This window comes from Apteryx mantelli, chromosome 1 (genome assembly GCF_036417845.1).
Source record: "Apteryx mantelli isolate bAptMan1 chromosome 1, bAptMan1.hap1, whole genome shotgun sequence".
Lineage (NCBI taxonomy): Eukaryota > Metazoa > Chordata > Aves > Apterygiformes > Apterygidae > Apteryx > Apteryx mantelli.
The window spans coordinates 24,283,835-24,297,867 of NC_089978.1; the positions used below are offsets into that span (position 1 = coordinate 24,283,835).

The 14,033-nt window shown below is 40.7% G+C and overlaps 1 protein-coding gene and 2 non-coding genes across 3 annotated transcripts; all 3 read left to right on the forward strand.

Annotated features, from left to right (window-relative positions):
* The first annotated feature begins 5,128 nt into the window (after window positions 1-5,128).
* On the forward strand, window positions 5,129-9,945 carry RPL21 (ribosomal protein L21). Its single transcript, XM_067290690.1, has 6 exons — window positions 5,129-5,231; window positions 6,249-6,329; window positions 6,963-7,024; window positions 8,028-8,140; window positions 8,803-8,953; window positions 9,809-9,945. Exons 2-6 carry the CDS (start codon window positions 6,263-6,265, stop codon window positions 9,896-9,898), a joined length of 483 nt encoding a protein of 160 aa, XP_067146791.1. The 5' UTR covers window positions 5,129-5,231; window positions 6,249-6,262; the 3' UTR covers window positions 9,899-9,945.
* Window positions 7,742-7,818, forward strand: LOC136991193 (small nucleolar RNA SNORD102). Its single transcript, XR_010883237.1, has one exon. It is a non-coding gene; the product is annotated as a small nucleolar RNA SNORD102 (small nucleolar RNA).
* LOC136991206 (small nucleolar RNA SNORA27) lies at window positions 8,201-8,332 on the forward strand. Its single transcript, XR_010883250.1, has one exon. It is a non-coding gene; the product is annotated as a small nucleolar RNA SNORA27 (small nucleolar RNA).
* Window positions 9,946-14,033: the final 4,088 nt, after the last annotated feature.

Here is a 14,033-nt window from a genome sequence, read left to right on the forward strand (position 1 = left end):
TATTTCATGGAATGTGATCATATTCAGTAATAACAGAAAGTACCTCACAGATAATCAATACACTGCAAGTAAGCTAACTGCGACTATTGCATACAATTCTGATCGTTGATATTCGACAGATGTGTGGGAATGGGAGCAAATGCATAGAGTCTATTATGTATGTGGAGGCTGCAAGAACCTGGATTATTTAGCTTAGTAAAATGAAGGTATAAAGAGGATATCATTCTTCTGTGTAAATAATTGAAGAAAAATAAAAGGGGTTAACATTATTGCTCTTCAAGCTAGAAGTACACATAAAAGTACATGTAAATTCACACACAAACAAGCAAACAGAAAATAGCAGTATGATCTTAACCAATAAGCCAGCACTTCTTAAACTGTAGTTAATAGCTTCCCAGATGGTTGGGGAGGGCTCAAAGGGGATTGTGAAAGATCAGAATCCTTTTTTCATGTATTTTAATGATTAATTATTTATGTAAATTAAATTCATTATCAAAAAAATCCCAACAAAACTCCCAAATTATACAGATTTACTGCTGGCAGCAGCTCAGTTCCTCTATGACGAGGAGTAAAAAGTATCTGTAATTACTGGCTGTGCTAGCCAGGGAATGGCTAATCATCTTTTGTCAAAACAACTAAATATCCAGCTAAGCTGATGCTAACAATAGGAGGAGTTGTTTGGTCCTGGCTAAATGGGCTGGACTCGGGGGAGGTTACACAAAGACAGATGACCTCAAAAAGTAGTTCCACTTACAAGAAGATTGAAAAAACACTGCATTAATGAAATCAGTTTCCTGAAAAGCCACTCAATTGGTAAGGGAGACAAGAGAAGAGAGGGACACTAATTACTTTTAAAATGAGAAATTTATTAATGGATTATATTATTTAGTATTTGTGAGAAGTTGGTCTAAAGTTATGCAGCAGGTTCCTTACAATCCTGTGTTCCTGATGATTACTGTATGGTCAATAATGCAGTATACAATGAAATATATATACACCAAGAAGATGCAAAAGGAATACAATTAGGAATTAAGCATTTAGGAGCACAAGACTATACCTGTATATGCACACATGAACAAGTAGATTGCCACATTATTCAAATATTCAGTTGAAAGACATAATTTGTTCAATATTTCAGATTTTATTTGGCAGGGTCAGAGATAATGATGGAAAAAAGGCCATTTGTTTGGATTCAGTATAAATCTACCAGCATCTAGTAACATTTTGAATTAGCAATTAATGTATAAGTAACACCAGTGTAATGAAAAGTTTCACCAGTATGTGTGACTTATTTGGCACCATCACAATTCTTGGTCTAGACGTTTTTTGCCTTTTCATTTCTCTCAAAGGCACATTGTTACCATTGCCCATTCTTTTCTCCATGAAATGTCTGTCTCACTGAAAATTCTGTTCAGTTATTTTACCTGCGCTGGCACTTGTGCAATTCCGCAGGGAGCCTATTCAAGAAGCTCAGCTGTCCAATCATTTTTTGGTGGGTGGGTGAGGGGCTGCTTAGCCCCAAATTTTATTTATTTAAACACCCATGAAACTGTGTTCTGGCTTACATTTACAGAATGGGTTTTGTGGCTCAGGAGCTGGATTGATTACCAGAAATAAAAAGGTTGTTAGAGCTAGAATCATTGAGAGGCTAAAGAGATCTATGAAAGGGCACAAAAGCATGACCTTGAGATGCCATGTTAATGTTGTCCTTTTGGAAAGAGTGGACAGTGGAACTATAGGATCAAATTAAGAGATGACACAGATGACTCTAGACAGTAACTTTTTGATTAATAGAATGGGGTAAAAGCTGCACTTAGGAGTTACACCCAGTGTAACTGATCAACTTTACAAACTTGATTTCCAGTTTAGACTCTTGTTCTTTCAGTGCTATCCCAAGAGAAGCTGCAGATTTTGATCCTCTTTACATAACACCTCACCTGAGTTACTTCTGTTAAAATTTTGCTCCAGTCATAATCAGCTATCTTTTTTTCACGTAATGAATGCATTATGTGAAACATAGTTGAAACCCACACCCTACTGAAGGCAAATATAATTTTTCACCTCAAAGCCCTTTATAAACACTCATTAATTAAAATTCTCTCCATATCCCCACTGAATAACCTAACACAAATGGAATGTCACACTCTAGATCTCAGTGTGTATCATTTGGTCCTTTGAGCTTAGGAGCAAGCCAGATCCCACTGTGCATCAGTGAAGGATTCCTGACAACCCCATGTGCAGAATCATCATAGCTTATTTATTCTTTGGAATTCTTTTAAATGTCTGGCCGGACAGATGCTGCAGAGAAGTGGCAAAAACAAAATGGGGCTCTCCCAAAGAAAATCTCAGTATCCCGACTATGGAAACTTGGTAACTGGAAATGTTGTTTTTACATGTTTTTACAAAAATGAAAAACAAAGTGATGTTTATCTAGTCCCTGCTTCTCTGACCTGTAATAGGCCCTCCCATTCAAGTTCCTTTCCCCAGGCACCTTCAAATTTGCTCCTTTTCAAGTTGCTTTCCCTCTCTTCCTCTACATCCAATATGACTTCATTAAGAACTGGATTCCAAGGGAATGCAAATGCACAGGAAAACTAGGTCAGAAGACCAAAACCTCTCTATAGATTATCAGTGAAGTAGAGCTGGTTTTCCTGAAAGAAATCTTGTCAAAGCCTGAGGGTTTATGTTTTAACTCCTACTGCAACAATATAGTTCCTTCTTTGCAGACCTCCTGCAGAGACATTAATGATGAGGAAGGAAGGCAACAAAGTGTTGGTAAATGGTCTCAGGCTATCACAGTGTAGTAAGATTCCTAAAGCATATTAATGGGTGGAGCATCAGGCTAGGACTTTGTGGAGTTCCAGATCTTCATGTGAAGCTGGGTGCTGCCGTTCACGTTCGCCCTGATCTCAAGGATGGGGTGTTTCTGGAACAGAACCAGCTTCTTGCTGTAGAGCCTGGAGGGGAATTGAAATTTGGATCATTAAAGATCCAAAGGGAAAGAGCAGTTTAGGCTAGGTATTTGAGGGGAAGAGGCAGGGTAGCAAGGGGAGCACATGTGGTCTGGAATACAGAGCTGTAGGTCTCCTCTAGGTCTGCTTGGCTAGCTCTGGTTCCCTGAATGCTCACTCACCCCAAACCCTGCACAGCCATATGTTTATAAAGATAAGGACTTCTTGATCATATATTAAGATGTCCTTTTGTGAGTAACACACAAAGGCTTTGCAGTCTTTCAGTGCTTAGCAGGCCCCAGTTTTGGGAAACTAGGTAAAATTTTGGTAGATAGGATGGACTTCAAACACAGACAGCAAGGCCAGTGGGGACAAATTCTGTGGGGACAAATGGTGACACATAATTGTTTCTTTGAAATGCTGAGCTATTGAAGGATCCTAGGAATGTGCTAACCAAGATAAATTTTATGAATAAAATAATTTATTGAAGCTTTGAATAAACTTGTCATGTAATTTATTCTGAAAAAAAAAAAGGATGGGGCAAATCCTGAATGTCTTACCTGGCCCCAAAAGAAGCAAAGTTCAATTAGATTCACCGTTACTGCTCTCTTATGAAGTACATGCTATGTATGTGGAAATGAGTTTAAACATGTGGAGTTTCTTCCCCATTCTTTCCTGCTCAAAGCAGAGATTTTCTAAGTAAATCACTGGCAAGAGTAGAGGAGTTCAGCTCACTGAAAATGCCTGTCTTCCTTTATTCTGTAGGGTCTTTCAGGATTTGTTTTCCTGTTTTTACTTTGCTTGATGTCCTCCCTGAAATCTGTATCTCTGTTGCTAATATTCCTCTCCTCGGAAGAGCTGTTCAGCTCAGAAGTATGTTCACACTCGGAAAAGTTTCATGGTACCTAGGTTGAATGCATACTAAACGATACAGATTTTCTCCGTGTAGGTATGAGGTGGTGTAAATTCTGGGTTTTCCATGGTGCTGAGCTGGAATACACACAAAATGTTATAACATTTTATTCCAAGAGATTCTGTGTGTAGACAGAACCTCTGTCTGTCATAACACACTCTGCTAGCTAGTTTTGCAAGCAGAATCTGATAATGTATTTAATACTCCATATCCATTCTTGTGACCCATAAATATTAAACTAGCTTTCAAATGATGACAGAAAGGGCTTACACCTAAGTTTTGCAAGACAACATTACAATAACTGTAAAGTTAGTCAGTGGATCAAATATGTTTTTATATGCTGCTTTAAATAATCATCCCTCCTCTAAATTAAGTAAGTGCTTCTTTCGTTCAAAAAAAAAAAAAATCCCTGCAGTAGGGCAACTTCTAGCTGAGACAAGTTTTGAGCTGTCCTTACGTGTTGAGCTCAAGGGAGGGAGGCCCTCTTTTGACTCATTTCTGCCTACAAACAGCTTTCTATTCTAATTCCTGCCGGCACTAATATTCATGATGCACAAACACAATGAGTCACGGCTGTCAGTTCTGGAAGCTGCCAACGAGTCCACTTCGTTTTCAGGCACCACACAGCTGATGCAACCTGTGGCCACATAAAGACTCTTTGTTCAGAATCTGTACTTTTATTTATCTTTGTGAAAACATCTGTCATGCAAATTTGAGATTACAGCATTTAATAAAAATAAAAAACAGCAAAACACCTGGCCAGCCTCTTTACTTTTGATTGCTGCTGAACTCTGCTGTTTTGCATCTTCCACAGTGTTTTCCTGGCCAGGATTACCTGGATCTCAATTCAGGCGGCTGTGTTTGGCATATAATAGCGGCAGGTTCGCCCTGCTGGAAATTTAAATTTCGGTAAGCCGTTTTAATGGCCGAGAATAACTTCTTGGCTACTATATGCTAAATTACCAAACGCAATTCCTTAGGGACGGTGAACTAGTCACTGCACGACATAGCACACACCCCCAGGACCCTAGACCGCCATATAACTCCTCTCATACCTCCCCCTCCAACCCCGTTATCAGCCCTCGCGCTACGCCCGTCTCGCAGCACGGGTCCAGAGCCCCGAGCCCCGCGCCCCGCTTTACCGCACGCACAACGGCCGCTGGCGGCCATTGCGCCGGGGCCGCACGCGCGCAGGCGCATGCGCAGGTGCGCGCCGCCCGTGCCGCTGCGCTCAGGCGCGGGGCGGGCAGCCCGGGGAAGGCCCCGCAGTTAAGGGCGGCCGCGGCACCGCCTCTTTCTTTTCGGCTCGAGCCGCCATTTTGTAGACACGCCGGGGAGCCGCGCCGAGCGCCGCTCGCCGCCCTCGGGTACCTCGGCGGCCCCGGGCGGTGGCAGGAGGGCGGGCGGCGGGGCGGGGGCCGCGCGGCACCGGCTGGCGGCGGCGGGGGCCTCGCGCGGGCCGGGCTGGGGGAGCGGGGAGGCCGCGGCCTGCAGGCCGCGATGTGGGCCGGGCCGGGCCGGAGGGCTGCCGCGGCGGGGGGAGCGGGGCCGCCGGGCCGAGGTGCCGCCACCGCCAGGTTGCGGGGGGCCGGGAGCGGCCGGCGCTGGGGGTCGCGGCGGCGGGGCAGTTCCCCGGGGCGGGCCGCGAGGTTCCCGTGTGCCTGCCGGGGGTACGCGAGGCCGGGGCGGCGCCGGGTGAGGTAGCGGCGGGTCCGGGGCTCCTGTCGTGCGTGGAGCACAGCTTGGAGCTAAAAAGCTGCTACGCGCAGAGTGCAAACGCGGTTGATGGTATCAGATGCAGCAGTGTTTGAGAAACTAGGCGGGGGAGATTTTGCCTTTGGGAAGAGAGGTTGGGGGAGCAGGGCTTGCCCAGCCTGAGCAGGGAGGGCTTCGGGGTTACTAAGCAGCACCCCCAGTGCCTTCCTAAGGATATTGAGGAGACAGAGCCAGGCCTTGATAGGGGCACGTGGCAGGTGGACAAGCAAGAGGCATAAGCCGGAATGAGAGAGGTTCAGCCTGGATATAAGGGAAAACTTTTTCATCATTGGCAATGTCAGGCCTTGAAACTTTTAAGACCTGATGTGATAAAGCCCTGAGCAAAAGCTCCGGTCTGATCTCATAGTTGGCCCTACTTTAAAGAGGAGGTTGGTCTAGATGACTTTCTAAGGTCTCTTCTAATCTGAATTATCCAATGGTTCTATGCAAATACTGAACTCTTATGAGTGTCTGAACGAATAGTATTGTTTGATCTGATCCTGCAATTCAGAAGTGCTATTGTTTTGAGTAGGCTTAAAGGCTGATTTTTTTCTAAAATGTCGGAAGTTATCATTGGTTAGCTTTTTAGTGAATGAACTAATAACTGAATAATTTGCATTAATTTTCAGAGTAATCAGCCAAAATGACGAACACAAAGGGGAAGAGGAGGGGGACACGTTATATGTTTTCAAGGCCATTTCGCAAGCATGGTAAGTACAGCTTGTAATAAATGCACTGCATTAAGTTACTAACCTTTTCTCTTGGATGTCAGCTATCCCCATGTAGCATTTGAAAGAAAATGGCTTATAACAAAGGATATCTAACAACTTAGACCAAAAAATTTAGAACAAAAAACAAGTAAACTTCAGCAGCAGGTCTTATAACTTACATATTAGTATTCTGGTTTCTTAACAGTAGTAACAGTATTAATTCTGTCATTGCTTCAAAATGAATTTGAAGGGGGAAGTGAGGAGAACACGTCAAAATAGTCATATATACTTGAAATGTACAGTTTGTTGCCTCTTAGCAATGAGCAGTGATAACAACTATTTACAATGAAGAAGTAGTAAGTAGTTGGAGCTAATAGTTGTCTTCTGCATTAGGAAAGAGATTGAAGCTGTAAGTGTTCCTGAGTTAGCTGACTTTTTAAAAATCATTTGGTAGTGTGTGAAGAGAGAGTTACAGGGGAAAAAATGACTGGAGTTCTCGGTTTTACCTATCTTTAATTAAAAATTTGAGATTTTTTTTAAATGAAATGCTATGAAATACGTGATCTACGCTATTTTTATTTTTTTAGTGAAATTGTAAGCCTGATAAGTATCCAAATTTGTATCTCTTAACAGGAGTTGTCCCTCTGGCCACCTACATGCGCATCTATAAGAAGGGTGATATTGTTGATATCAAGGTATCGTCTGCAGTGCGGCATAATCATTTTCAGTTCCTGATTTCTTGATGTAGCCTTTCATATTATTCGTATCATGTCTCAACAGAAGTATGTGCTACTCACTTTTGAAACAATACTGGAATAAAAGTGCTGCTGAAACAACAGTAACACTTCAGTGTCACATATACTGTTGTATGTGCAATGTATACATTATATTATGCTCTGGTACTATATGTTTAGCTGAACAAATCAAGTGAAGAATGCCATATCAAATACTTATGCTACTATGTGGTGCCTATTAGCACTGTCTTCGCAGTGAACCCAACTGTCACTCTGATTTGCATCTCTTGCTTGGAAGAGCCATGGCCCATGGTGTGGTAGCAGTTGCTAAAATAAATGTGTATACAGAAGCTATATTAAACTAGAAACCAAGAGATACATGTGAGAATAGAGCATATATGATACTGCAGAAAAATAAGTGCAGTGTTTTTTTCCAATTACTTGGTACTTTCTACAACTGGTCATTTAAAATCAACTATACTTTCAAAATTAAGTTTTACTGAAACTTAAAGTTGCTGAGGAATCCTACTTTGAAGCCTTTAATTTCATTTGAAAAGCCACATTTTCACAACAGTTGCCCAAAATCTGGTGTGGGGGGTTGTTTGTTTGTTTGTTTGGGGTTTTTTGGATTTTTGGAGAACTACCTTGTTCAAGCATTAATACTTCTTGACATTCTGGAGCTTGATGATGATTGTCTCCTATGATTGCTTCACTAAAAGTAAAATGATCAAATCATTTCACCGGCACTGAAAGCAACCAGAATTGTCATAGAAGAATTTGGTAGTCTTCAGATATAAAATACGTTGTTGCAAATTTAAAAGTATGAATAAGATAGGAATATTTTTAAATCAGTCTCAAGTAGATGTGTGCTTTCCATTAACTTCTGAAATAAAAATTCATAACATTGCCTCTATTTTCTTCTGAATTAAAGCTTACGCTTCATTCTTGTTTTAACTCTTAACAGGGTATGGGTACTGTTCAACAAGGTATGCCTCACAAATGTTACCATGGCAAGACTGGAAGGGTGTATAACGTTACTCAGCATGCTGTGGGCATTATTGTAAACAAGAAGGTTAAGTAAGTAATGCAGTTCTGTTCATTGAAACTTTTATATTCAGAGAAGTTGGTCTGTAATGGCACCCTCCTTTCACTTTGCCAGTTAGACATTTTTTGTCTTGATTGGTCATTCAAGGTGGGTAAAGTATGTATCCTTTTATAACCCAAGCAAATGGTGGTCATTTGTCTTGGATCCTGTCAGAGGAAACAATTCTGATTCTTCTGAGCAGCACTTAAATCAACAGTACTTAATGGAGATTTTCAGCCAGTTATCATACTTATACTGAGACCTATTTTAAATAGTACCTTGTAGCTATGTACAGCTGTGTTTTATACAGTTTAGTCAGAAAAGGACATATTCTTTTTCCTCCCAGAACTGGAGTGAGTACAGTAGTAATAGATATGATCTGTATGCTACAAGGTTAGAACTACTCGTTCTTCAGAGTTTTAATCTTCAGCTGTCAGCATATTGTTGTGTATTAGTATGCTTTCAGTTACATAAATTATATATCATTTGCATGCAGTCCATCACATCTGCAACAATGTATTCTGAATGATTGCTGTTTAAAGAAAAATGATTTATAATTGAGCTTATGAAGCTACTTAGATAGCAGTTATAAAACTAGCTTTGAGATGGCCTTTTTTGTAAGTGCAGTAGGTTAAAACCTGATTTCTTTTTTTAGAGGCAAGATTCTTGCCAAGAGAATTAATGTGCGTATTGAGCATATTAAACATTCAAAGAGCAGAGATAGCTTCCTGCAGCGTGTGAAGGAGAATGAAAGGAAGAAAAAGGAAGCAAAAGAAAAAGGCATTTGGGTTCAGCTGAAACGTCAGGTAATGTTTTTATTATAGTTGACACATTGTTGATTCAGTTCACCAGAAAAAAACATACTTAAACCAAATCAATTGAACAAAAATGTTTTCTTTCAAAACAACAGAGGGTTATGCTATAAAACTAACTCTTTCTGTTTCCTTTCTAAAAGAAAATATGTTAATGAAGCTGCTTACAGCATTCTGAAAAATCCAGGTCTATGACAGATTGTGTTGGAGTTGTCTGATGCTACCACCCTAACTTGTGTTCAGTTCCCTTTTTTCACTTTTTTTTCCACTTCACTTATTTTTAAGTCAGGTGCCAGCATGTAGTGTATCTGCATCTGAGGTGCTATTTGTGTCTGCTGCCTTAGCAGAACTGCACCATCCCTGGATGAAGATGACATCCTTGGCTATGAACAAAAGGACAAGTGCTTCCTGTTCTGACATCACTTCTAGGGGGTTGCTAATCCCCAGTACAGGCTTTAATTGATTGCAGAAGCTCTGTTGGTTTTTGGATTGGGTGAATTTAGCTGCAATAATTTCTGTTCAGAAAGGAATGAATAACTAAACTGTAGAGAGAAGAAAATGATTCTTCCTTCTGGAACCACAATGTAGATAACTTCATGTTAACTTGAATTAATAAATTGTAGAGAGTAAAGCCTAGGTTTCTTCATTCAGCAATGAAAGTCAGGTACACTTTCTAAAAAATAATTTTAGTCTTACTGCTAGTCTTTGAAGCAAACTTTAAAGAGACTATGAGTGATAATATTGCTATATAAGTTTATATAATAGTGCATTAAATGTTGTCAAAATTAATTTTTGCATAAGATTTGCTTCGCGTGTCAGTTCTGTGAGTTCTTTCTCTTTTGTTTGCAGCCTGCTCCACCAAGGGAAGCACACTTTGTGAGAACCAATGGCAAAGAGCCAGAGCTGCTGGAGCCAATTCCCTATGAATTCATGGCATAATGTATGTTTAAAAAAATAAATTAAAAGTCTGGTTTTGGACAAGTGTATGTGGTTGTAGCTGATTTCTTTCAATAGTTTTTGGAACAGATGCTTCAGAAAACCTGTACTTCCTTTTATTGAAGATTGCTTGACTTGTCTCACATAGTGCTGGGTCACTAGATAATCTGCAGCTTTTGGTTATCAGTTTAGTCATTTATGTAGACTGTAAATCTTGGGGACACTGAAATTTGCTAATGCTCAATGATGATCATCCTTCTTTGATTACCTAAGTAGGTAACGTGAGAGGACATGGAATATTTCACCGGCGAACTGAGAGCATATAGCAAGACTTGTACAGTGTCATTTGAAGATTTATTTTTTAATGGGAATAGAGATAACAGGCTTCAGATCTCAGTTATTATAAGCCTTTGGTTAAAGGGCCTCAGATTAATACCAAAGAACATTTGGTTCACAGTTGTGGAAAACTATCCACAGCCATTTCTCAAAAGGTACACTTCAGTGTTTCATCATTGTAACCCCTAAAAGAGGGATCCCAGGCCAAGAAACATCCTTAGGAAAAAGTAGTAGTTTAGAAGCAAGTCTCAACTGCCTCTCTTTGGCATTTGTTTTTATTGTAATCAGCCTGCATAGCTGAATATTTGAATTTTGTGTGGAAAAGATTGGATGTCTGAATCTAAGTACCTACCTGGATGCTCTAATGCATTCTTCCCACCCCATTGATTTTATTTTAATACATCACAAAAAGGAAAATACCATAGGAAACTGAACCCAGTGCTATCTGCCCAGTGTTTCTTAATCAAAAAACCATCTTTAGCTAACTCTTATTGACCAATGCCATGGCTTTTTTTTTTTTTTTTGGAGTTTGAAATTGTGTAAAGGTTGCTAAAGAAACTGCTGAAGATTACTTGCTCAGTTAACTTTGAAAATACATAAGCTGAACCTTAACTCTGTGGGTGTGGATGACCTTTTACATTCCTAGGTGTGATGTAAGGTACTGCTTAGCTACCTCAAGCAAGTTATGCCAAACTAATGTCTACATGTACTACATGTATAGGGGGGTAGAATACTAAAAAAGCTAGTGACCTCAAGCACTCTGTAGGTATTGACTATTGAAAATTACCGAATAATCAACTGTAGGAAAAACTAATTGGTTTGGGAGTAAGAAATGGAGAGATGATGAGGCTTGCTTTTCCCTTAATTCTAGAGTTGCTTTAAGCAGAAGTATTGAACTATAGGTACTGATTACATTTAAATGAAGGGATTAAGCCCCATTTACAGTTATCTGACATTGAATTATGGGCGCTCCCATTCTCATGGAATGTAGTTTTTGGATGTGGAAATTGTTCTCTGGCTTGGCCTGATATTTAACGGTGAGAGGCTTTGAGCATCAGAGCTTCATAGTCACAGTGATCAGGTACTGCATTTGATGTTTCTCCAGACTCCCATCTTGGAAGATGGAACAGGCAGTATAGTTGGAATGACTTTGAAACTGCCTTGAAGAAGGTGGAGCAAAGCATACCCACTAGCAGGCTGATATGTGATATTTGTGACAGTTCTTGAATTTTGGCATCATATGTATTAGGTGTAGAGTGCACCATAGTTCTCTGAAGCAATACTGATGAATATATCTTAACTTTCACTGTTGTGGCTCATTCACTTAAGATCAGGTGGGGTTTTCTTGGAGCAGCTAGATGTGTATACTAATGCATAGACCTTTATCAGCTTCTTTGGCTTGTAAACTTTCACAGCAAATTAAAATGAATAATCAACTTGCAAGATAAGCCTCATTTTCCTTTAGGCTTGGCTTCTTGAGTTAAGTGGGAAGCTTTTTTGGGAATGATCTTTGGTATTCTCAGTTTTCTGCTTATGCGTGCATGTGTAAGTTATTTTGATTCTGTATGTTTTGTACTTTTCTGTCAAGATACTAGTGGTTTGGCCTTAGCATCATGATGGAGTGGTTAACAGTAACTATGAGTAAGTGGTGGGTTGTTGAAAATAAATTCAAAAGTCTAGAGCTACTTAAAATCAGGAATAGACAGTATGCAGTTTAGTGTCATTTCTGTGCTTCTGGAGACCCTGTGCATAGCAACATTTTCCCATGTAATTGGTCTCTGTTTTCAAGGTCACTGTGCAGACAGTAGAAGCTCATAAGCACGTATTTGGAAGCTGAGTGTGGGCTGGGAGGAAAAGAAGGAAATTCTTTCCTTGGTCAGGATTCCTAGAAATGACTGAAAATGAAATTGGGTTTGTGTGACAAGAGAATAATCTTTTTAAGGTTGCTTAATGTCTGAAAAAATACAAACTGACTAAAGATTTAACCTGTCATAGGTTTATAGACATTCCCTTTCAGTCACTCTCAGTGCACTGGTGCTCTTCCTGGTAATCTCAGAGGTTTGTAGAAGTGCAGCTCAGATACTTACAAATCTTGGTATCTGCTACTGAAGCTTGCTTCCCATGTGCTTAGCTGTCCTGTTTTTGCACAGTCCTGACAAAAGAGGGAGATCTATGAACTGAGAAGTTGCTTGAAAACCTGCCTGTTGGGATATCTTTGGTCACAGAGCTAGTGTCTAAATTGAAGTGCATCCTTCTTTATGTAAGACAATAATTTTAAATGTATACAGAACTTGCTGAATATTGGGGGGGGGGGGGGAGGGTGGTGGCACAGGGCATGGACAGGTATTCTGTGGTTTAGCACCTGTGCCTCTCTGGGTGTATGAAGCATTTTTCCTTAGTGGTTGCAGTTGTAAGTTCTTGCAGTCTTCAACATACTCTGTATGGGGTATTACACATTAGACCCATAAAAGAATTGTGGCTGTAGTCAGTACTCTGTTGTCCTACTTTGAGGCGGTACCTAGCAGGCAAAAACTTGTATCTAGCATGCCAGCTATGTGCTAGGTGTTTCCTCTGTCTTCGTACTGTGACAGAATTGAATTGTTTCACTCCCTGATACTTTGAATTGTGACAAACTTGTATTTAAAGCTATAAACTTGTGTTTAAAGCCCATGTACTTAGGCACACCCTAAGGGCTAGTGGAATTCAAGAATCTCTAGTTTAAAGGCCAGTCTCCCAAAAATGTTGTTAGTGTACATTACCTGTCTTTCAGGCTGCCTTCTAGTACATGCACTTCATAACACCCGAGCTGGTGGTCAGGTTCCTGTTATACATCACAGGTGGAGAGTGAAGAGCTTATGAGTAGGATTAACTCAGCTTCAGTGAATTGATGGAAAAGACTAAAGTGACAGCTGTGATTTAAGCCTGACTCCATTGGTGATTTACTGTCAGGGAGATAGTGTCAAAATTGCATAGCTGAACCCCTGCTCCTAAAATCCTAGAGGTAACAGTGATATTCCCTTTTGCCCACTACTCTGTGTGTTTTGGAAGCAGTGCTGCTCCAAATCTCCCAATGGCTTACAATCCTATATGCTCACATTCCAATGAAAGCTTAGCTGCTGGGCTGTGGCACATTGGGCTATATATATATATTTTTCCTCCTCTAACCCTTTTGCAGATGCCACTGTGCTGTAGAGGCATACTTAAATATTTGGTAAGACAAGGACAGAGCAAATGACTGCAAATGGCTTGGCAGCTTTGTTCCTAGGCCAGGCCCTTGTAGAAGAGAGATTTGATTAAAAAGTTCTCCCATGTCCTATCTGAATACGCCCACTGGGGAGGAAATGAAGAGAGCTTTTTCTCTGGCTTTCTTGGGTGGGTGGATCTAGAGGCATGATGGATGTGTTCTGAGAACATCTAGTAGATTGGAGCTGGTAGGGATTTGGTGAAATCTCTTCTGGTAATCTGGTAATAATGGCAGGACATCATGTATATGTCCAGTGATAGTTCTTTATGGGCTATGGGGCTTTCTTTTGAGCTGTTTGTCAGCTTCAGCCTCTTTAGCATATCACTTGCACCAAGGTCAGAGTTTTACTGAGGGCTGTGTAGTCAGTATTAGTGTGTGCTAATTCTGTGTGACCAGGAAGGATCAAAAAGAACAAAAAGCATTGGGGAAGAGAAACCATGTCTCTATGAAGGGACTGCAGGCTGAGGACCCCGGCAGGAAGCAGATGAAGCAAGCAAGCCTGAGTGGGGTGAGAAATATGCAGAGACACTCCCATCCCCATTCCTGGGGGAGGCAGAT

Coding starts and splice junctions, on each gene's coding strand:
- RPL21 (XM_067290690.1), top strand. CDS start 6,263: ATGACGAACACAAAGGGGAAGAGGAGGGGGACACGTTATATGTTTTCA. Junction 6,330..6,962: donor AAGGCCATTTCGCAAGCATG/GTAAGTACAGCT, acceptor ATCTCTTAACAG/GAGTTGTCCCTCTGGCCACC. Junction 8,141..8,802: donor ATTGTAAACAAGAAGGTTAA/GTAAGTAATGCA, acceptor TTCTTTTTTTAG/AGGCAAGATTCTTGCCAAGA.